Genomic DNA, 24,591 nt, shown 5'->3' on the forward strand with positions numbered 1-24,591 from the left:
GATTTATTTTGTTTATTTTTCAAACCTTATTAATTAAATGAAAAATGGTGGGCATATCTCGGTATCTGCAATGCTATAACTTTTTTTTTTAATGGGGGCACATGTGCTGGGTGTACCCCCTCTTAAATCCATGCCAGTGTTCAAGAACATCTCTGCTATCGACCTGAGCCCGTCTTAAAGTGACCCACAAAACAATACGTGAGGCATCTGCTGCAATCTGGTAGATGCTTCGGTCTGGATTTTTTTTTGGTCTTTTTTTTCCAGGTCTGTCAGTCATAGCTAAAAACAGGGACGTTTCTGGGGACAGCCCCAGCAGGGGACAGGCCACTAAAAATGGGGACTGTCCCCGGAAAACAGGGATGTCTGGTCACCCTACCCAAACTACAAATGCTCCAATTAAAAATTGGTTTTACTGCAATGAAACAGCTGCTGTGTTACACAGTTGTACTTTGTGGGTGTGGGAGTGAATTGTGTGTATGGGTGTCCATATGGGTGGGGCGAGAAGTTATACTGACAAAACAGTTTTAACACTTTCATAAAATAGACTTCATGCTAAAACTATAATGAATTTCCTGATTACACAGTTGTACTTTGTGACTATATAGGACACAGCTATAGAAGCAAGTTTTTCATAATCACACTGTTATCACCCAAAAGAGGATGGGTTCCCTTTTAAGTCTGGTTCCTCTCAAGATTTCTTCCTCATGTCGTCTAAAGGAGATTTTCCTTGCCACCGTCACCACAGGCTTGCTCATGAGGGATAAATAAATTTATTAGGGATAAAATAAATGTTTATATGTAATGTATGTACATATCTCGCTATGGCAAAGCTAAATAAAAAAAGCTCATGTTTAAAGTCTTTTTAATTATTTGTAAAGCTGCTTTGCAACAATGTCTGTTGTTAAAAGCACTATTCAAATACATTTGACTTTTCTTGAGTTGAAAAATATTTACCTGTTTTCAGTTCATTTACAAGGAAGCTTATCACAAGAATAAGGCATTTACAGGGACGGATTAGGGTGTCACTTCAATCTCTCTACATCATGAAAGGCAGGTCCAGGTTCTTGAGGCCATCTCCCATGTAGATGTAACCATGTTGAGAGGTTACAGGCACATGGAAGAAGGTCAGACCAAGCCACAGCAGACTCCTGATCACGCACACTCTGCTGCCATGCTCAAACTGCAAACTCCATGATCCTGTTAACAGAATACAGAATCACTGCCGCTTTCAAATCTATTCCCAGTTCAAACAGGCATTTTGACTCAAAAATTTGCCATCAATTATACAGAAGTGAATAAATCATAAAGGCCAACCTGAATCGAAATCCAGAGAACACTGATGTGGCATTTGAGTGAAACAAGACCTACCACAATTCTTGGGAAATGCAAACAGAAACCAATGCATTATCAGGAAATAAGGATCTTGTGCTTTTTATGACTTGTTATCCCATAATACACTGATATCCTCTGGAACAGATGTTTTAAAGCAAAGGCTGTGATGCAGCTGCAGTTGGGAAAGTCTTAAGTAAAAACAGACTCAGAAATGAAGGACAATGCCAAGATTGAAATTCTTGTTTGAGTATGTATGTACAGAGGAAATTCAAGACCATTGTTACCCTCCCCAGGAGTGGTCGACCAACAAAGATCACTCCAAGAGCAAGGCGTGTAATAGTCGGCGAGGTCACAAAGGACCCCAGGGTAACTTCTAAGCAACTGAAGGCCTCTCTCACATTGGCTAATATTAATGTTCATGAGTCCACCATCAGGAGAACACTGAACAACAATGGTGTGCATGGCAGGGCTGCAAGGAGAAAGCCACTGCTCTCCAATAGGAACATTGTTGCTCGTCTGCAGTATGGTAAAGATCACGTGGACAAGCCAGAAGGCTATTGGAAAAATGTTTTGTGGACAGATGAGACCAAAATAGAACTTTTTAGTTTAAATGAGAAGCATTATGTTTGGAGAAAGGAAAATGCTGTATTCCAGCATAAGAACCTTATCCCATCTATGAAACATGGTGGTGGTAGTATCATGGTTTGGGCCTGTTTTGCTGCATCTGGGCCAGGACGGCTTGCCATCATTGATGGAACAATGAATTCTGAATTATACCAGTGAATTCTAAAGGAAAATGTCAGGACATCTGTCCATAAACTGAATCTCAAGAGAAGGTGGGTCATGCAGCAAGACAACGACCCTAAGCACACAAGTCGTTCTACCAAAGAATGGTTAAAGAAGAATAAAGTTAATGTTTTGGAATGGCCAAGTCAAAGTCCTGGCCTTAATCCAATCAAAATGTTGTGGAAGGACCTGAAGCCAGCAGTTCATGTGAAGAAACCCACCAACATCCCAGAGTTGAAGCTGTTCTGTATGGAGGAATGGGCTAAAATTCCTCCAAGCTGGTGTGCAGAACTGATCAACAGTTACCGGAAACGTTTAGTTGCAGTTATTGCTGCACAAGGGGGTCACACCAGATACTGAAAGCAAAGGTTCACATACTTTTGCCACTCACAGATATGTAATATTGGATCATTTTCCTCAATAAATAAATGACCCAGTATTATTTTTTTCTCATTTGTTTAACTGGGTTCTCTTTATCTAATTTTAGGACTTGTATGAAAATCTGATGATGTTTTAGGTCATATTTATGGAGAAATATAGAAAATTCTGAAGTGTTCACAAACTTTCAAGTTGGGTACAATCAGTACAGGTCAGGATATGGTTATTTATAATCCAGTCTCCATCAGATAACCTGACATAAAGAGTGAGAAGATATGTGATAAATCAGTTATATGGGATCTTGATATTATATCAGATTTGAGTGTAGTCTATCCAGTAAAAGCAAATTAAAAATAAATAAAAGGTGAAATCAAGCTGAATGTCAGAATCTCCTAACAAAAATGTTAATTCTATTTTTATGTGCCATGAAAGCAGGAAAACCTTTTGCTGGAAGATGCTGCTCCTGGACAGTGTCAGAAAATGGGAAAGCATCTAGATGAACCCATTCATCTTAAAAAACTGTTTTTGTCAATATGACAGATGTAAGAAATGTTTGGACTCCTTAAGAAGTAAGTGCATAAACAGCTTTGAGAGTTGAGGAAAGAAGAAAGCATGTTCTCAGTGTGTATCTATGTGCTAAATTGTGACTTTATGCTGAAAAGTCAAACTGAATAAAAAAGAGATTGTGTTTAACATCATTTTCCACCTGCCTGTGCTTCAGTATTCCACCCACCTCAAGGACATACGAGGGTGTTGCTGAAAGTGTGAGAGAATTTTGTCTCCAGCTTTTGGTTTAGAGCTTTAGAATGTGTTGGGATTCCTGTAGGCTTTCTGTCTCTGGAGGCACCAAAGGGCATGAAGATCTCTGTCTCTAGCTACGGTTATCTTTTATATCCATTATTGACTAGCTTAGAAAGACTGCTCTCCCATTTCGATATTTTATGGGCCTCACACCTCCAGTCGCACATGTAACTTGTATTGTGTATTTAAGTTACCGGTATAAGATTATTTAATTTGCTTCAGAATGTGATTGTCTCAATTCATCTGATTTATTTAATTAGCCTTTTATGTTTTATCAGTGAAAATGCATGCATGTACATGTATGTTGCATAAGTTATAACACCTATCCTGTTTTAATGAGAGCCAGCCCACAATCAATGAAGTCAAATCAGTCTTAGTTGAACAAGTCGGTAACAGTATTTCTTACTTTCACCATAAATTTTTATTTATATGACTTTGGTCTATAGCTGTAAAAGGCCTCGACCTTAAAACCGGTTACCATTGTGACATAACATTTCTACATGCAATGTGGCAGAGGCACTGTTTAAAATTATTTCCTGAGTTGGGATTCCCAAGGAAATCCTGACTGACCAAGGCACTACATTCATGTCATGCACACTTCGCGAGCTTTATGAGTTATTGGGGATTAAATCCATTCGCACCAGTGTTTATCACCCACAAACAGATGGCCTGATAGAACGACTTAACCAAACTCTTAAAAACTTAATTCAGAAGTTTTTAAGCAAAGACACACGTAATTGGGATAAATGGCTCAAGCCCCCGTTATTTGCAGTATGAAAGGTCCTGCAAGCCTCCACGGGATTATCCCCATTCAAGTTATTATATGGGCATAAGCCTCATGGTATTTTGGATATGCTGCAGGAAAATTAGGAGGCAAGACCTTCAAACAGTAAAAATGAAATTCAATACATTCTCGACCTGTGTGCAAAGCTCCACACATTCAGTCACATAACCCAGGAGAATTTACGGCAGGCACAAGAATGTCAAACCCAGCTCTACAACAGGGGTGCACATCTTAGAGAGTTCACACCAGGAGATAAAGTGCTTGCATTATTGCCCACTTCGGGCTAAAATTAATCACTAAGTGGCAAGGGCCCTTTGAGGTCACATGGCGAATTGGGGATGTTGACTATGACAAAATGGGAATAATCGAGGAGTCCCATAGTGATTGAAACAGCCTGGTGGTCTTGGCCCCAAGACCGACGGGTCGGTCTGGTTCAGTGTGGACTATAAAAAAGTCAACACAGTGTCTAAATTCGATGCATACCCAATGCCTCGCACTACTCACTTTAATGTGACACTGGATTTGACAAAGGGATATTGGCAGATCCCCTTGACTCCTTTATTCCGAGAGAAAACTGCCTTTTCCACAATGTTTGGCTTACACCAATTTATCACTCTTCCTTTCGGGTTATTTGGTGCTCACGCTACGTTCCAGCGGCTCATGGACAAAATCCTCTGCCCGTATGCCGCCTATGCCGCAGCCTACTTAGATGACATCATTATATATGCCAATGATTGGCTGTAGCACCTAGAACACCTTTGGGCTGTCCTGGAGTCACTGAGACGTACAGGCCTCATGCCTAACCCAAAAAAGTGTGCAATTGGGTGGGTGGAAGTAGGGTATCTGGGTTTCCATTTGGGTCATGGACAGGTGCGTCCCCAGTTTAACAAGACCGCAGTGACTGTGGCCTGCCCAAGGCCTAAGATCAAAAAGGGGGTGAGACAGTTCCTGGGGCTGGCTGGCTATTATCACAGGTTCATACCTAACTATTCAGATGTCACCAGCCCGCTGCCTGATCTCACTAAAAAGGGAGCACCAGCTCCAGTCCAGTGGATGGAGCAGTGCCAACAGGCCTTCATCAAGGTAAAAGCTGCACTGTGTGGGGGGGCCGCTTTTACACTCTCTTGACTTCTCTCTCCCTTTTATTTTACAGACAGACACATCGGACAGAGGTTCTGTCCCAGGAGGTGGAGGGCCAGGGACATCTGGTGCTGTACATTAGCCACAAGCTCTCAATGCAAGAAACTAAGTACAGCATCATTGAGAAAGAGTGCCTGGCCATCAAGTGGGCAGTTCTCACCTTCCGGTACTACCTGCTGGGATACCCTTTCACCCTCTGTTCGGAGCATGTGCCCCTCCAGTGGCTCTACCGCAGAGGTCACCAACCCGTCGACTGCGATCGACTGGTCGATCTCGGAGGCTTTCCCAGTCGATCTTGGGGGATGAGGAAAGAAATTGGAAGATTATACAGAAATACACTGCAGTATATCTGATTGGCGTTCATATTACATGTCTTCCGATAGGCCCACTACAGCTTTCCCCCTCTGTGTCACAGGGTTCTTTTTTTTTAACTCCTGCTGCTTACGTCTTACGTCTCTGAGCGTCGTCACCATGGTGATAGCCTCGCAATACAGTTCAGGGTTCTCCACGAGGGGTTTTAGAGGTGCGGGCTGCCCCCCTTTCTGTGATTCCCACCCCCGTTTAATTTCTGCCGCCCCTTTACAAAAGGAAGCATGATATTGCCTATAAAACCGTGATGATATAACCTGGCTGTCAGTGTTACTGTAGCTCATGAAGTGTTTCTGCGGAGTGGTGGATCGGACTCGAGCCTGGCATGAACTGCTCCGACGCGCTATAATGACACCAATCTATCACCGGCCAATCAGGAGACTTAATCAAATGCATCCCCTGCCCACCAATCTATCACCAGCCAATCGGGAGACTTAATCAAACGCATCCCCCGCCCACTCGTGTCCGCGTCTGAGACGTTGAATTTTCACAGGAGGAAAAAAGTTGACTGAGGTAAGACTGTGTGATAACTTAACGAACGAATAAGATAGGAATTTCAACATATAGGGCTCAAGTTTGTTACCGTTAAATAAGCATTGCTTGTACAGTAGCGTCATGTCGTTACAACGCTGACCCACTTTTAACGTGCCGAGTACCGACTGTAGCCACTAACAAATGCTAATTAGCTTGCTGTCAAGTTTTTCCTTTGTCGAGCTTTAAGTGTAAGGTCATGGATGTTACTACTGCTTGTTCCTGCCATAATATGATACGTGATATGAACCTAACTATAAGGCACTCACTGACCGTGTTCAGTCACAGCCATCACATTGACTTGAGTTGCGTGATAAACTGTAACCTCTGTAGCATGACAGCAGTCATTGGTAGTAGTATCACTGCAAGTTCATATTTGTCTTTATTGTGTATGTAAGGTTAAAGAAAATCAGTTCATGTTGAATTGAAGTTGTCAGTTTGTCACTTAAGTTACAATTTGATATATCATCACTGTTGTGTTGTAATTTCAGTTGACAATTTCCATTTTATGTTGCTGTGAAATTAATTACTTTAGTGTTACAATACAAACAAGACAGTGCAACTGATGTTAACAGTTCAGCTTTCTCATTACAATATTATTAGTTGATATTAATAACAATCTGAGTCATTGGTGGTTCATTCATTCTGCTCACTACAGATATAGGCCTATATATTTTTTGTGTATAGTTAATTTCCATTGTATGTTGTACTGAAATTAAGTCATTTAGTCAGCTCTCACAAGAAATTAAAAAGTTGGACCAGGATCTTAAATCTTATTCAGTTAAAATTAGGCTAAATAAAAAGCCTCAACTTGAAACAGTCTAGTCTGGATTTCTTTTTCTGTCAACGCTTCAAGGGGTAGATCTTGCTTGCCATCTAGGCAGAGGTTAGGGATCTCGGGCATAAAAAGGTTGGTGACCACTGCTCTACTGCATGAAGGATGCCAACACGCAGATCACCTGTTGGTATATCGTCCTCCAGCTGTTTAAATTCGAGGTGGTCCACAGGCCGGGGGTGCAGATGGTGGTGGCGTACTTCCTGTCCCATCGGGGGGGGGAGGTAGTCCGCTGCAGGCTGGACAGCTCCCTGGCCTGAATCGAGTGGTGGGAGTATGGGGCAGCGGGGGCATGGCCGGCCATCATTTTGTGAATGGAGGGCGGGGTCAGGGAAGGTGAGTGGCCAAATCGTTACACCTGTTGTCAATTGATGTGTGTGTGTTTCTTGCAGTGACAGTGGTACATAAGAGGAGTAGGAAAGCAGAGAAGGGGCGCCGGAACCAGAGCACAACTGTGTGTGTGTGTGTGTATGCACCTACGTGTCCTAGAGTGTGCAAATCAGAAGCTGAAAAGCTGTTAATAAACGTGCGTTCAAACATTACCTCCCGCCTGCCATGCTTCTGTACTCCACCCACATCAGGGAAACTACGGTGGTGCTTGAAAGTTTGTGAACCCTTTAGAATTTTCTATATTTCTGCATAAATATGACCTAAAACATCATCAGATTTTCACACAAGTCCTAAAAGTAGATAAAGAGAACCCAGTTAAACAAATGAGACAAAAATATCATCCTTAGTCATTTATTTATTGAGGAAAATGATCCAATATTACATATCTGTGAGTGGCAAAAGTATGTGAACCACTAGGATTAGCAGTTAATTTGAAGGTGAAATTAGAGTCAGGTGTTTTCAATCAATGGGATGACAATCAGGTGCGAGTGGGCACCCTGTTTTATTTAAAGAACAGGGATCTATCAAAGTCTGATCTTCACAACACATGTTTGTGGAAGTGTATCATGGCACAAACAAAGGAGATTTCTGAGGACCTCAGAAAAAGTGTTGTTGATGCTCATCAGGCTAGAAAAGGTTACAAAACCATCTCTAAAGAGTTTGGACTCCACCAATCCACAGTCAGACAGATTGTGTACAAATGGAGGAAATTCAAGACCATTGTTACCCTCCCCAGGAGTGGTCGACCAACAAAGATCACTCCAACAGCAAGGCATGTAATAGTCGGCAAGGTCACAAAGGACCCCAGGGTAACTTCTAAGCAACTGAAGGCTTCTCTCACATTGGCTAATGTTAATGTTCATAAGTCCACCATCAAGAGAACACTGAACAAGGCAGGGTTGCAAGGAGAAAGCCACTGCTCTCCAAAAAGAGCATTGCTGCTCGTCTGCAGTTTGCTAAAGATCACGTGGACAAGCCAGAAGGCTATTGGAAAAATGTTTTGTGGACAGATGAGAAAAAATTGAACTTTTTGGTTTAAATGAGAAGTGTTATGTTTGGAAAAAGGAAAACACTGCATTCCAGCATAAGAACCTTATCCCATCTGTGAAACATGGTGGTGGTAGTATCATGGTTTTGGCCTGTTTTGCTGCATCTGGGCCAGGACGGCTTGCCATCATTGATGGAACAATGAATTCTGAATTATACCAGCAAATCCTAAAGGAAAATGTCAGGACATCTGTCCATGAACTGAATCTCAAGAGAAGGTGGGTCATGCAGCAAGACAATGACCCTAAGCACACAAGTCGTTCTACCAAAGAATGGTTAAAGAAGAATAAAGTTAATGTTTTGGAATGGCCAAGTCAAAGTCCTGGCCTTAATCCAATGGAAATGTTGTGGAAGGACCTGAAGTGAGCAGTGCATGTGAGGAAACCCACCAATATCCCAGAGTTGAAGCTGTTCTGTATGGAGGAATGGGCTAAAATTCCTCCAAGCTGGTGTGCAGGACTGACCAACAGTTACCGGAAACGTTTAGTTGCAGTTATTGCTGCACAAGGGGGTCACACCAGATACTGAAAGCAAAGGTTCACATACTTTTGCCACTCACAGATATGTAATATTAAATGATTAATAAATAAATGGCCAAGTATAATATTTTTGTCTCATTTGTTTAACTGGGTTCTCTTTATCTACTTTTAGGACTTGTGTGAAAATCTGATGATGTTTTAGGTCATATTTATGCAGAAATATAGAAAATTCTAAAGGGTTCACAAACTATCAAGCACCACTGTATCACACTCAGTAAATGCAAACAAATTTCAAAGTCATTCAGACTGGATCCCCTTCCCACTGCTAATCCACAATATGAGCACTCATCAGCAAAAATTCCACCCAGTCTGACTGAGTATTAGTAGATTTCCTTACCAGACACAGCAAAAGTTAAATAACAAGAATGATGTTTTTTGTTGTTGTTGTCTCCTTGTCTGTGAATGTGTAGAGAGAAGTACCAAAATAACCTGAATTATTCCTCATCCAGAAGAGTAATATCTCATCTCATTATCTCTAGCCGCTTTATCCTTCTACAGGGTCGCAGGCAAGCTGGAGCCTATCCCAGCTGACTACGGGCGAAAGGCGGGGTACACCCTGGACAAGTCGCCAGGTCATCACAGGGCTGACACATAGACAACCATTCACACCTACGGTCAATTTAGAGTCACCAGTTAACCTAACCTGCATGTCTTTGGACTGTGGGAGAAACCGGAGCACCCGGAGGAAACCCACGCAGACATGGGGAGAACATGCAAACTCCACACAGAAAGGCCCTCGCCGGCCCCGAGGCTCGAACCCAGGACCTTCTTGCTGTGAGGCGACAGCACTAACCACTACACCACCGTGCCACCCAAGAGTAATATCTTATGGGAAATAGAAAAGAACATGGAAGAATAGAAAACAATGAAATCACAGTTCACATGACTATGCCTCTGTTGTGTCCCAGGTCAAACAGTTACCAATTTACATCACTCAATAGATGGGAGTGGTCCAGCTACACAGACCAAAACTGTCAAATCGTAGATGTATTTATCCATTATCACATTTCTCTTGTCCATTCCTAGCATTTGACTGTCAGCATCATCTGCTCAGTTGCACACAGGATCATCATTCACCCCATTCTTCAAAGTTATTGTGTACAATACCAAGTTGTACAGAATGTACTCAATTCTCAGATAATGTATCACTGTGATTAATTTAGAAGCTAAATTTTAAAAATGTCAAGTACTGAGTAATATCGTGGACTCTGAAGGTGCCCTGCAGTGTACCCTCTGACACCAGGACATGAGCAGCAGATTCTTTAAGTCCCATAAGTTGAGAGTTGGAGCCACCATGGATTGGACTTCTTGTTCCAGGACGTCCCACACAAATGATCAAATGGACTGAGATCTGGGGAATTTGGAAGCCAGGACAACACCTTCAACTCTTCTTCATGGCATTTGTGCATAGAATTGATGAATGGCTTCCTTGCCTAATACAGTTTAAGGTCGCATTTCTGGATTCAGTGGCAGACTGTGTTAAGTGACAACGGCTTTCCGAAGTACTCCTGAGCCCATGTGGTTATATTTGTCACATTAGCATAATGGTTTCTCAGGCAGTGCTGTCTGACGGCTCGAAGGTCACACACATTCGTCAGTGGTTTCCGGCCTTGCCCTTTACACACTGAGATGTCCCTGAATTCCCTGAATCTTTTCACAATATTATGCACTGTATATTTTGAAAGACCTAAATTCTCTGCAATCTTGTGTTGAGAAATGCTCCTTTTGAATTGACAATTCTCTCACGAATTTTGGCACAAAGGAGTGAGTTACAACCCATTCTTGCTTGCAAAGACTGAGCCTTTCGTGCTGCTCTTTTCTACCTAATCATGTAACTAATTAACCCGTTTATTGTGGAATCTTCTAAAATGGTGTTACTTGAATATTCTATAAAAATTTCAGTTTTATTTTGCCTCTATCCCAACTTTTTTTGAGTGGGTTGTATTTTATTTCTAAAATACAATTAAGTTGGTCAGTAAAACTATTGAAAATCTTTTCTTTGTGCATTTGCCAGTTAAATAAATGTTTATGTCTATTCACAAATCACAGATTTTGTTTTTATTGGGTTTTGGAAAATAATCCAACTTTTTTGGAAATGGTTTGTGTGTGTGTGTGTGTGTGTGTGTGTGTGTGTGCGCGTGCGTGTGTGTGAGTGAGCATGTGTGTGTACAGGTGCAGCTCAAAAAATTTGAATATCGTGAAAAAGTTCAATATTTTCCACCAGTTATTTAAGAAAGTGAAAATTTAATATATTCTAGACTCATTACATGTAAACTAAAATATTTCAAGCATTACAGCACAAAACAACCTCAACATATTAGAATATTTCATTCAGAGTGTGAGTAAATTACTATTCAAACAGTATAAATATCATGTATCTCTCTGTCTAGTTCAGTACATGTTTCCACAATCATGGGGAAGACTGCTGACTTGACACTTGTCCAGAAGATGATCATCGACACCCTCCATAAGGAGGGTAAACCACAGAAGGTCATGCAACTTTTGCATTCCTAATATGAAGCCACTCCTGAACCAAAGACAACATCAGAAGTGTTTTGCCTGGGCTGAGAGAAAGAACTAGACTGTAGCTCAGTGGTCGAAAGTTCGCTTTTCAACTGAAAGTAAATTTTACATTTCATTTGGAAATCAATGGCTAAGAGTCCGGACGAAGAGTGGAGCGGCACAGAATCCAAGCTGTTGAAGTCCAATGTGAAGTTTCCACAGTCTGTGTTGATTTGGGGTGCCATGTCATCTGTTGGTGTTGGTCCACTGTGTTTTATCAAGTCCAAAGTCAATGCAGCCAACTATCAGGAGATTTTAGAGCACTTCATGCTTCCATCTGCTGACAAGCTTAATGGATATGCTGATTTCCTTTTCCAGCAGGACTTAGCACCTGCCACAGTGCCAAAACTATAACCAAATGGTTTGCTGGCCATGATATTACTGTGCTTGACTGGCCAGTCAACTCACATGAACTGGACCCCATACAGAATCTATGGGATACTGTCAAAAGGAAGATGAGAAACACCTGACTCAAAAATACAGATGAGCTGAAGGCCGCAATCAGAGCAACCTGGGCTTCAGTAACACCTCAGCAATGCTACAGGCTGATTGCCTACATGCCATGCCACATTGATGTAGTAATTCATACTAAAGGAGCCCCAACCAAGTATTGAGTATATAAATGAACATACTTTTCAGAAGTTTGACATATTTGTATTGTAAATCCTTTTTTGATTGTAGGAAATATTCTAGTAATTTGAGACACTGGATTTCTGATTTTTCTGAGCTATAAGCCATAATCATCAAAATGAAAGCAAAAAAGGCTTGAAATATTTCACTTTACATGTAACAAATATAGAATATATTAACGTTTACCTTTTTTAATTAAATTATGAAAAAATGAACTTTTTAATGATATTCTAATTTTTTTGAGATGCATCTATATGTCTGTGTATATGTGTGTATATAGAGAGGATATTACACAGTCATGTGAAGATATGAAGTTTATCTTTGAGTGGTGAATGTATATTTCACAAGTGACCATTACAAACAAGTGATATATTTTTCAACACGAGAAGATAAACTTCATATCTTCACACCACGGTGTAATATTCTTTATCTTATACAGACACATCCACAAAAAAAAAAAAAAGAATTTAAATTTTGAACCAGTTCGCCATTTTGACAATGCACATCAAGTCAGCAGGAAAACATTGGGAGTGATATCATCGATATGAAATATCGGAAATTATTATAAATACAGGACACTTTTTTTGATGGAATAAAAACGTATTCTATTCCCTTCTAGTGGGTTTTATTCATTTGGTTTGATAGCATGCAATATTGTTAGCATATCGCTTATCCTATGTGTATTATGTCACTCTACACAATGGAGAATGAGCGTTGAATATGGTTTACAAGATTGCATAGTTGTCAGGACAACATGAAATCACACATCAGAGCTAATGCAAATATTCAATGAGAAAGTTTTCTGCTGCATGTGCACAGAAGCATTTCTTTGTTTGCCGGCAATAGATTAATTATAATTAATCTATAATTGTTCCATCAAATGTGCATGTGTCAGTATCCCCATTGAAAACGCAGTCACTAACCAAACTACAAACATGGACTCCCAGAACTACACATCCCAGAACACACAGTGCCCTCTGTCACCGGCCTATTGAACTCAACTGACAATCATCACACATCATTAGTCTCCCCATATAACCACGCCAGTTCCACACCTTCATTGCGAAGTATCGTTCTGTGTTCCAACCAGTACTACCGAGCCTTTTCATTGTCTGCATGCTATCTCGTATTCTGACCCCTGCTAGTATTTCTCTCTCGTCTTTTGCCTCACCTATTTTGTGTTGTTTGCATGATCGATCGACCCTCGCCTGGTTACCGACTACGTCTCTTGTCACACAATTTGGCTTTGTTTGCAGTCTGTTTCTCAATCTCTTTCTGCACATAAATCCGTAAGTGCCTGCAATCTGACTGGATACTTCGCCCCTGTTGGATTGCATATATATATATATATATATATACATATATATAATAATGAGATAGCAGGCAGACAATGAAAAGTCTCGGTAGTACTGGTCGGAACACAGAATGATACTTCGCAATGAAGGTGTGGAACTGGTGTGGTTATATGGGGAGACTAATGATGTGTGATGATTGTCAGCTGATCTAGTCTAATATACCTTGACCTGTGCCATTGATAAGAGATAATCAACGTTATTCACTTCATTTTTAGTCATTATCTTTTGGCTCATCAGTGTATACCATATAATGCATCTGTAAAAGTTTCACCTTTGGGAATGTCATCACTCAGAGGATCCAGGAAGTCGATGGAAGGGTTCAGATCAGCCATTTCTAAAATGGATTTCTTCTTCAGGTTCTTGGGGTCAGAGAAATGTAAATAATTGTTCAACTTTGCTGCCTCTGTGGGGTTCAGGCCTAAGGACAGAATACAGAAAATTATTTCAATGATTATTATTCCTGCTGATAATTATATTATATATGATAATTAGATGATAATTATATGAATGATTGTTATTCCTGGTATTATTCCTGCATAACACACAATAATGTCAAATAAATTATTACTGATCAGGCAATTAACACAACAGTACTAGTAGATCTGCAACGAGCTGCTCTGCAACTATCTCAGTGATACTGTGTTGTCAATCAACAGGGGACCTCGCCAAGGGATGTCATCATCATAGGTGCAGCCCCACCGTTTTAATGGAATTACAGATAAGGAGTGAAGATATGGCTACCGCATACGGGGGAACCGATGCGCCACCCAATCCGGCAGTGGCGACAAGTGGACGAAGACCGTATAAATGTCTTAATCTTGGTGCCTGGAATGTTCATACTACCAATGACAACGACTCTTCCATTAGACCGGAACGAGCAACAGCCCTTATCTGTCGTGAATTAGAGAAAGCAGGTATCGACATATGTGCTCTGAGTGAAGTTTGGCATCCTGGGACTGGGAACGTAGTTGAGAGAAGTCACACAATCTTCTGGAGTGGAGGAGAAGAGAGAATAGCAGGCGTTGGTTTTGCCATCTCCAACAAGCTTGCTGGTCAAGATATCAGCACAACACCAGTCAGCGATAGAATCATGTTGTTGTGCATACACCTGAGGAGAGGTGACTATCTAACTCTCATTAGCGTATACACGCCAATCATGCTAAGACCGCATGAAGAAAAGGAACAGTTCTACGAAAAGCTTGGTAGCTGCATACCTGCAGCTGAGAAAGACAAGCTCATTATTCTTGGTGATTTTAATGCACGTGTAGGTAAGGACTGGACATCATGGCCAAATGTTATCGGGAAACATGGTGTCGGAAAGATGAATTCCAATGGTCTCATGCTCTTAGAGTTCTGCACCAGATTTCAGCTCAGTATCATGGGTACAATGTTCCAGCTTAAAGAACACATGGCAACATCTACGTTCAAAGCATTGGCACCAGCTTGATCATGTACTATCCAACAAGGCTGCAAAACCATTTGTTACAGTGACAAAGGTCAATCGAACGGCAAACTGCTTCACTGATCACAAGCTGCTTGTGTCTGAGTGCCTCTTCTCTATTAATGTCATGCTCCGCCCCGGACTTCTACTCCGGAGATTAATTATCTCCCAGGTCAGCGCCAATCCGGATCCGGGACGGGAATTCCATCTAGCCTGCATTTCACTTCCTGGTTCTCTCTGCTGTGTATAAATAAGCCGTTCTCATTTTGCTATTCTAGCTGTTTCTGTGCCTTTATTGCGTTTCATGGTTTTTGCTCAAGCTATTTTTCTAGTTCATGGTTTTTGCACTAAGGGTTTTCCTAGTTCATGGTTTTTGCACTTAGGGTTTTTTCTTGTTTATTTATTTTTTTGCTCCAGCACTTTTGTCCTTGTCTGTCTCATGTTTTTGTCAAGTTTTTTGTCTCTTTTAACCTGGATTATTTTTACCATTTGTTTGTTTACCTTTTTTGCCACGCCCTTTCCCTGGATTAAATCTCATTATTTATTGGATTACTGCCTGTGTGTTCTGCTTCTGGATCCTAATCTCACCACCCCTAACAGTACATTCTGGCCAACATGGATCCAGCAGAAATCACCCGTCTAAGAAAGGCCATCCAGCAGCAAGGGACTCTCCTCGGGACCCATCAACAAGACCTCCAGCAGATCACCCAGAACCTCGCCACCCTGTCCAACTCACTCAATCTCCTCACCACACAGATGCAGCGCTATCAAGCCGTGCCTACCCCTGCCCAGCCATCTCCTACTTCAGCTCCTCTCTGCGAACCCAGACTTCCAGCACCTCAGCCCTACGATGGAGAACCAGGTACTTGTAGATCATTCCTATCTCAATACTGTTTGATCCTAGAGCTGCAACCTCTGGCCTTTCCCACAGAACACTCCCGGGTAGCATATACAATCAAGCTCCTCGCCGGCAAGGCCAGAGAGTGGGGAACAGCGGTCTGGGACGCTGATGCACCCTTTTGTTCCTGTTTCAAGGATTTCTGCGAGGAGATGAGGTGAACTTTCGACTGCTCTCTGTCAGGCTGGGAGGTGGCTAGAGAGCTCATGGAGCTGTGGCAGGGGTCCCGGTCTACCTCGGACTATGCCATCGAGTTCCGGACGTTGGCGGCATCATGCAGTTGGAATGATAGCATCCAGGTCGACGCGTTCCTGCATGGCTTGTCCGACGCCATTAAGGATGAACTAGTATCGCGGGAACTGCCGTCGGACCTTTCCAGTCTCTTGGACCTCGCCGATCGTATCAACGCCTGGTTCCAGCAATGGAGGAGAGAGAAGACCCGCTCCAGCTTCACCGCCTCTCTACCTCCTACCTCGTCTGTCAGACCCATGCAGGTAGACCGGGTACGGGTGTCAGCGGAGAAACGACAGCGCCGGGAGCACAGGGGCCTGTTTCTACTGCGGTCAGCGAGGACACATCTGCCAAGCCTGCCCGCTAAAGGGAACGAGACCACCAGTGAATCGAGGGGCCCTGGTGGGCAACACTCGGAACCAGCCCCCCGCTGATCGACCATTACTCCCTGTCATCGTCATCCATGACAACCATCATCACCATCTTCAGGCCCTCATTGACTCAGGGGCGGATAGGAACCTGATCTGCTCTGCCACCGCCAAGCGTCTGGGAATTCCGCTACTTGCCCTCAACGTCCCTCTCACAGTCCTGACACTCAATGGCACTGGCTTGACCACCATCACCCACCTTACCGCCCCGCTCACCCTGAGGATTTCCGGCAACCACTCTGAAACCATCCAACTCCACGTCATGAACCCCCACGTACCCATCATCCTAGGATTACCCTGGCTAATGCAGCACAACCCCCACCTAAACTGGGCCGATAATATCAACCTAGGCTGGAGCCAGTCCTGCCTAGCTTCCTGCCTGAACTCCGCTCTGCCTCCCACCAAACCATCGCAGCCTTCAGCCAGCGAGTTTCCTGACCTCTCTCATGTGCCTCTGGAATACCTGGACTTAAGACTTGTTTTCAGCAAGACCCAAGCAGTGTCCCTCCCTCCTCACCGACCCTATGACTGTGGACTCGACCTCGACTCTACTGTCTTTCTCCCATTGAAAGGCAAGCCATGGAGAAGTAAATCTCAGAGTCTCTGGCAGCTGGGATCATCCGCCCTTCCTCCTCCCCAGCAGGGGCAGGATTTTTCTTCGTGGAAAAGAAGGACAAGATGCTCCGCCCCTGCATTGACTATCGAGGCCTCAATGCCATCACGGTCAAGAACTGCTACCCCCTATCGCTCATGACTACGGCCTTTGAACTACTCCAGGGAGCCAAGATATTCACCAAGTTGGACTTGCGCAATGCCTACCATCTCGTCAGGATCAGGAAGGGGGATGAGTGGAAGACGGCCTTTAACACCACCACCACTGGCCACTACGAGTACCTCGTGGTCCCTTTCGGCCTGACCAACGCGCCCGCAGTCTTCCAGGCACTTGTCAACGACGTCCTAAGGGATTTTCTTAACATCTTCATTTTTGTGTACCTGGATGACATTCTGATCTTCTCTCGCTCCCTGGAGGAACATTGGGGCCACGTCTGGCAGGTCCTCCAGCGCCTGCTAGAAAACAAGCTGTTTGTCAAGGCAGAAAAGAGCGAATTCCACCAGAGCTCTGTCTTGTTTCTGAGGTTCATCATCTCCCTGGCTAGGATCTAGATGGACCCCCTCAAGCTTGAGGCAGTCACAGACTAGCCTACCCCATCCTCGCGACGAGAGCTCCAGTGTTTCCTGGGATTCGCTAATTTCTACAGGCGCTTCATCCACAACTTCAGTATGGTGGCCGGACCTCTCACTGCCTTGACCTCAATTAAGACCTCGTTCAAGTGGGGGAGGAAGCAGAGAAAGGCTTCTCCATGCTCAAGCACAAGGTCACCACAGCACCCATTCTCACCATACCTGACCCAACCAAACAGTTCAACGTGGAGGTCGATGCTTCCGAGTCCGGGGTCGGAACCATTCTCTCCCAGAGGGCCAGCGATAACAAGGTCCACCCCTGCTCCTTCTTCTCTTGCCGGCTGTCCCCTGCTGAATATAATTATGACATCGGAGACAGAGAGTTGTTGGCCATCAAGCTAGCCTTGGAGGAGTGGTGTCACTGGCTCGAGGGGTCGGATCTCCCCTTCCTAGTGTGGACTGACCATAAAAACTTGGAGTACCTCAAGTCTGCCAAACGTCTCAATTCCCATCAAGCCCGTTGGTCTCTCTTCTCCCGGTTCAACTTCATGCTCTCCTACCGCCCAGGCTCCAAGAACGGCAAACCCGATGCCCTGTCCAGGATGTTCTCTTCCCACCAAGAGGAGTCCAAGCCACCCAAGACCATCCTTCCTTCATGCTGCCTGGTGGGAGCCACCATTCTAGAGGTTGAGACGCTTGTGTAGAAGGCCCTGGAGCAGGACCCCGGTGAAGGTAACTCAAGCAACATACCACCTAACCATCTGTTTGTTCCCTGTTCTGTGTGAACCCAGGTGCTGCAGTGGGGTCATGGCTCCAAGTTGGCTTGTCACCCACAAGCTGCTCGAACCTTGGCGCTCGTCCAACAGCGCTTCTGGTGGCCATCCATCAAGGAAGACGTCCAGGAGTTCGTGGCAGCCTGCAACACATGTGCCCGGAACAAGGCAGCCAATTGACCCCCCTGCTGGCATGCTAAGACCCCTCCCAATTCCTCATTGACCCTGGTCTCACATCGCCCTGGACCATCACAGGACTCCCCAACACTGGTGGCAATACATGCATCCTCACTGTCATTGACCGTTTTTCCAAGACTGTCCATTTCATTCCTCTGCCCAAGCTCCCCTCAGCCAAAGAGACCGCAGAACTACTCATCCACCATGTTTTCCGCCTACATGGTCTGCCTACCAACATTGTTTCTGACCGGGGTCCTCAGTTCACTGCACAGTTCTGGAGAGCCTTCTGCAAACTCATCAGGGCCACCTGTAGTCTCTCCTCAGGCTTCCACCCACAGACCAACAGCCAGGCAGAATGGGCTAACCAGGCTTTGGCGGTTGCACTCAGGTGCATGGCATCCAGGGATGCCAGTTCTTGGAGCAAGTATCTACCTCGGATTGAATACGCACATAACACTCTCCCTTCCTCTGCCTCTCCATTCCAGTGCTCACTAGGGTACCAACCACCACTGTTCCCCAGCCAGGAGGAGGAGGTCGCCATACCCTCAGCCCAGATCTTCATACGCCGCTGCAGGAGAACATGGGCAATGGCCCGGAGAAGACTCATTTGCTCTGCCCTAGCATCCAAGAGGCAGGCCGACAAACGCCGCTCTAAGGCGCCCACCTACTGGGTGGGGCAACAAGTCATGCTCTCCACATGCCACCTGCCACTCAGAACCGTCTCCCGCAAGCTGGCTCCCAGGTACCTAGGACCCTTCCTCATCAGCAAGGTAATCAATCCATGTTCCGTCAGACTGGCTTTACCACTCACCATGCGACGTGTTCACCCCACCTTTCACATATCACAGCTTAAACCCCTGGTCTCAAATCCTTTATTATTATTATTATTATTATTATTATTATTATACTAGTAGATTTGAAAGAGTTCAATTGCTCCTTGAAAACTTTTAAACAAAACCATGAAGGGAGAGGTAGTGAGCTGAATCACAGCCCAGACTAATACTCACAGTCAGCTGCATCTTATCTCCAAAAGTAAACAAACACACACACACACACACACACACACACACATATATACACAAGACAGAATCTCACACAGTAACCATACCCTCAAAGCTGCGGTTAGTCTGTACGGTGCCATGAGGGCTCTTAATGTATGCACCACGTGGTACCACAGCCACCTCTTTATCGATGGTAAACACGGTCACAGCTAGTCTCTTCTCTTCACTCACTTTCACCTACAAAGGAGAAACAGCATCACTGCAGCATGTCAACAATCATGAATGGTATTTAAAAGTGCCTTGTAGATCATACTTCAACCCTGAGCCTCAGCATTAAAATGTAAACACCTCATTGATCAAATTTGTGTTTACTTTGACTGACTGTTCTTTACAGATTCCAGATTTACAGATTACATCATTCATTTTGAATTGCATTTTGTACTTCATAACTGAACTAGTTTCTACAACCATTTAGTAATTTAAAGGACTTGTGTAAATATATAACAGTGATAATATTAAGTCAAAAGGTCATCCATGTAATTTTGAATGTCGTCTATTTGGTTGATATGACTGTGTGATTACTGGCTGAGTATGCTGTCTAGTAACTATCCCAAGCTGTTCTCTAGCTCACCGTGACTTTGTCCTCCACAGTGTCATCTCCCTTTCCCTGGTGCCGTATCTCAGTCTGCTTGTATTGGTGTGATGGATTGCCCATAAAACGTCCCTTAGCTGCGACAGCCACCTCTGCTGTCAGGGCCTCAGTGGCAAGAGGGAGCAAGTGCCAATCCATGCAGTTAAAACTAAACGAGAATCACAGTTAACCTGTAACAAATCTTCTAAAATAACTTCTACAGCAAGATATTTATGTGAAGGGGTTTTTAAGACAAACACTACCAGTCAAAAGTTTGAATTCAATAGATTGAATATGCAGTATATTGTGACTTGTCTTAAAGACACAGCTTAAATAAAATGGATAAAATATAATATAAAATAAAATCATAAAATCTAGTACTTTTGAGCAGGTGTGTGTCAAACATTTGATTGGTATTGTAAGTGTAAATGAGTTGGAGACAAATTTGCATTTCCATGTATATGCAAGAGAAAAAGAGGTGCCTGTAAACTGAAAGTGATATAAGAAGGGCATGAGCTTCCTTGGCTGGCAAACAAATCCATTTGTTTCCCTGACTTGTGTCAGTGGTGAGACAAAAAGATAATATATTCATGCACCATATATTGCCTTTTATGTACACTTCTATGTACATGGATATACAGTGTCTTTAGAAAGTGCAACACCAAATCAGAAAAAGTTGGGACGGTATGTTGAAATTGAAATTCAAACTAAAAACAATAATTTTTTTTTTAGAATCATAAATAATCTTTGACCTGTATTGCACTCAAAACAATACAACAGCACATTATTTGATGTTTTACCTCATGAATTTTTTTTCACACATTTTGGGTGAATAAACACGTTTCAATTTTAATTCTTGCAACACATTTCAAAAAAGTTCAAAATTCACCACACATTTTGGGGACAGAGGGGACAGGCACCCTCTCCTTCCACAGGCATGCCTTTGTAATGTGTGCAGAATCTGGTTTTGCATTGTCTTGAAGCCAACAAGCCAAGAAGCCTTTATTTGTCACATGTATACTTAAGCACACAGTGAAATTTAACCTCTGCATTTAACCCATCTGAAGCAGTGAACACACACATGCACACACAAGTGAGCAATGAGCACACACACACATACCCAGAGCAGTGGGCAGCTACTGTATGCTACAACGAAATATCCCTGGAAAAGATGTCCTGAAGGCAGAATATGTTGCTCCAAAATCATAATGTATTTTTCTGCATTAATGCTGCATTCAGAGAAGTGTAAGTTGCCTTTGCCAAGGGTACTGACACAACCCCATACCATGACACACCCTGGTTTTTGGACTTGTTGCTGGTAACAGTCTGGATGGTCCTTTTCATCTTTGGTCTGGAGCACACGGCATCCATTTCTTCCAAATAAGACCTGGAATACTGATTCGCTTGACCACAATACACATTTCCACTGTGTGATGGGCTATCCCAAATGCCTCTGAGCCCAGAGAAGTTGATGTTGCTTCTGGACATGGTTAACAAAATGATTCCTTTTTGCACAGTAAAAAGTTTTAACTGCTATTTGTGGATGTGATTCAAAGACATGCAGTTTGGTTAACATGGGACGGCATTGGGCTGAAGCACCCAAGAGTGGCGGCGCGCACATACATGGCGGTTTTGCTCTCCTATGATGAACTAAATTTCGTTGTATATTTGTGCAGTGACAATAAAGGTATTCTATTCTATGTAACCCCATATTGCAGTGCTTGATAAAGGGTTGCCAAAGTAATCCCAAGCTCATGTGGTTATATCAGCGATAGATGAATGATGGTTCTTGATACAGTGCCGTCTGAGGGATCGGAGATCACGGGTGTTCAGCTTTGGCTTGTACCCTTGCCCTTCATGCACCGAAATTCCTCCAAATTCCTTGAATCGTTTAATGATAGTATGCACCATAGAGGGTGAAATATCCAAATTCCTTTCTATCTTTCTTTGAGGAACATTGTTTTTAAAAATTTCAATAATTTTCTCACGCATTTGTTGAATTGAGATCCTCAGCCCATCTTTGCTCCTCAAAGACTAGGCCTTTCCTGGATACTGATTTTGTACCAAGTTATGATTACAATCACCTGTTGATGCCACCTGTTTCAAATCACATAATTATTTAATTGCTTTCCCTCATTACTTTCCCTAAATTGTCCCCATCCTAACTTTTTTTTGAATGTGTTGCAGGCCTGAAATGCAGGAATTGATGTATATTCACGAATTAAATGAAGTTTACCAGACAAACCATGAAATATCTTGGGTTCATACTGTCTGCAGTGAAATACAAGTCAAAGTAAATTTAAAAATCACCGCTTTCATCTTTCATTTTCATTTTCCATACCATCCCAACTTTTTCTGATTTGGGTCATATTAACCAAGGAGTGACTTTTCTGTTTGCTGTGTTACAACTTGCTTTTGAAGTGACTCACTACAGAAATCAAATGAAACTAATTATTTAGATGTGCTAAGAATTACTGTTTAAAAAACAACAAATAAAAAATAAACATTGCTTTATTTATTAGTATTTACCCCCAAAGTCAATAGTTGTTTGAGTCTATGATATCTACAGTTTGATGTAGGTATTTTCTTCTATGTCTCAGCATAAAATTTCTCCAACTTTCTCAAATTAGATAAAGAATGTTGGTGAACAGTTTTCAGGTCATGCTGCAGCTGGATTTAAGTCTTGGTGTTGACCTGACCATTTCAAAACAAACACCTTTTTTTTCCTTGAGCCATTCTTTTAGTTTTTGCCCTGTGCTTTGGTTTGTTGTCCTGTTAGGACATACATTTTCACCCAAGAACAGGGGTGTTCAATCTTATCCACAAAGGGCCAGTGTGGCTACAGACTTTCATTCCAACCAAGTGGGAGCTACACCTGATTACACTTGTTTAATCAGTTCATCTTGGTCTTCAACCAACTATCAAGGGTGACTCCTATTTGACTGGAACGAAAGCCTGCAGCCACACTGGCCCATTGCAGATAAGATTGAAGACCCCTAGACACAGATTACTGTCTGAATGGAACATGTTGTCTTCAATAATTGTCTTGTATTTGGCTCCATGCTGCCTGTGCTTTTCCAGGTTCTCCTGTTGAAAAGCAATCCCAGAACATGATGCTACCACTGCCATGCTTGATTGTAGTAAAGATGTTATTTAGGTGTTGCACTGTATTACACCAAACATAACACTTCACTTTTAGACCAAATGGCTCAAAATCATTTTCGAAAAACTCAGATTTTGTCACATACCGTGCTAGCAAACTCGAGGCATGCCTTTTTGTTAACCTTACTCAGAAGTGGCTTCCTTTTGGCCATTCTCCCATAGACACCAGATCTGTGAAGAGCTGATGACATTGTTGAGGTCTGCACAGGTTCTCCTATAGATAGTTTTCACATGACGTCACAGAGTCGGGGATTCCCTGGTGGCGGCCATCTTGGAGGGCAAGCTTACCGTACGGGTCACTGAGCACACATTGTAGCGCGCGAGTTACATTCATTTATATATTATTTACATTTATTTAAAGCTAGCAATGGTGCAAACTTGTTGTATTCACGGCTGTCGTAATAGGTCAGATGATGAAGTCAAGCGGAGCTTTTATGGAATTCCCACTGTATGGGAGCACGAAGGCGAGCAAACAAACTCAGCGTACAAAGGAGAAATCTATGGCTTGCGAGAATCAACTGCAAGGATTATCAGCCTTCCAAACACAGCAAAGTCTGCTCCAATCATTTTATAAGTGGTAAGTTGTTTAAATAAACAATCAATTGTGTTTAAGTTTGTTTGTGGAAACCAAAACATCATGTGAACAGTCTCTGGAGAATGCCTAACTGGAACTGCTGAGTGTACGTTTACATTGTAATGTACACTTAATATCGCTCGTTTGTCATGTTTCTATTTGAAACTTGTCACTCCACTCACGCAAGGGTCATTTTTGAAAAACATTTTAGGTCTATTCTGTAGTCCTGAGCGGTGTGCAGGACTGCGCAAATGTGCGCAGCTTCCCGATTTAAACTGTTTTTTTCTCATCCTTATACTTCCTGTTTCATGGACTGTAACTGATTTGCTTATTTAGTAATTTTAATACAGAATTTACTTTGACATTATAATCAGACACTCCAATGCCCTCCCTAAAAAAAAAAATCGGATCTGCGCGATTCAGGCGGCATCCGCCAAAAGGCGCACTGTGAATATATAAAGTTGTATATATCAGACAGCCTTTAAAGTTTGATGAAGTCAGTTTCAGGCTTTGGAGCAGGCTTTGGCAGTTTCAGGCTTTGGCAGCCCTGCATAGTCACTTGAAAATGCATCTTTGTCCACTTCGTAGGGGTCAATTCCCCCAATCAAGGCCAG

General features: G+C 42.9%; 1 protein-coding gene across 2 annotated transcripts in view; it reads right to left on the minus strand.

Moving 5' to 3' along the window:
• Positions 1-1,036: 1,036 nt before the first annotated feature.
• The window catches only part of LOC132870042 (radial spoke head protein 9 homolog), a 53,258-nt gene continuing 29,703 nt past the window's right edge, over positions 1,037-24,591 (minus strand). The window contains exons 2-5 of one of the 2 annotated variants that reach the window (XM_060903586.1): positions 20,242-20,410; positions 19,718-19,826; positions 13,751-13,897; positions 1,037-1,197 (exon numbers count right to left, since the gene is read on the minus strand). In XM_060903586.1, the coding sequence (XP_060759569.1) occupies positions 1,037-1,197; positions 13,751-13,897; positions 19,718-19,826; positions 20,242-20,410 (586 nt within the window). Of the gene's footprint in view, positions 1,198-13,750; positions 13,898-19,717; positions 19,848-20,241; positions 20,411-24,591 lie in introns of both variants that reach the window. The other variant, XM_060903585.1, reaches the window with a different exon arrangement.

This window comes from Neoarius graeffei, chromosome 21, assembly GCF_027579695.1.
Source record: "Neoarius graeffei isolate fNeoGra1 chromosome 21, fNeoGra1.pri, whole genome shotgun sequence".
Taxonomy (NCBI): Eukaryota; Metazoa; Chordata; class Actinopteri; order Siluriformes; family Ariidae; genus Neoarius; species Neoarius graeffei.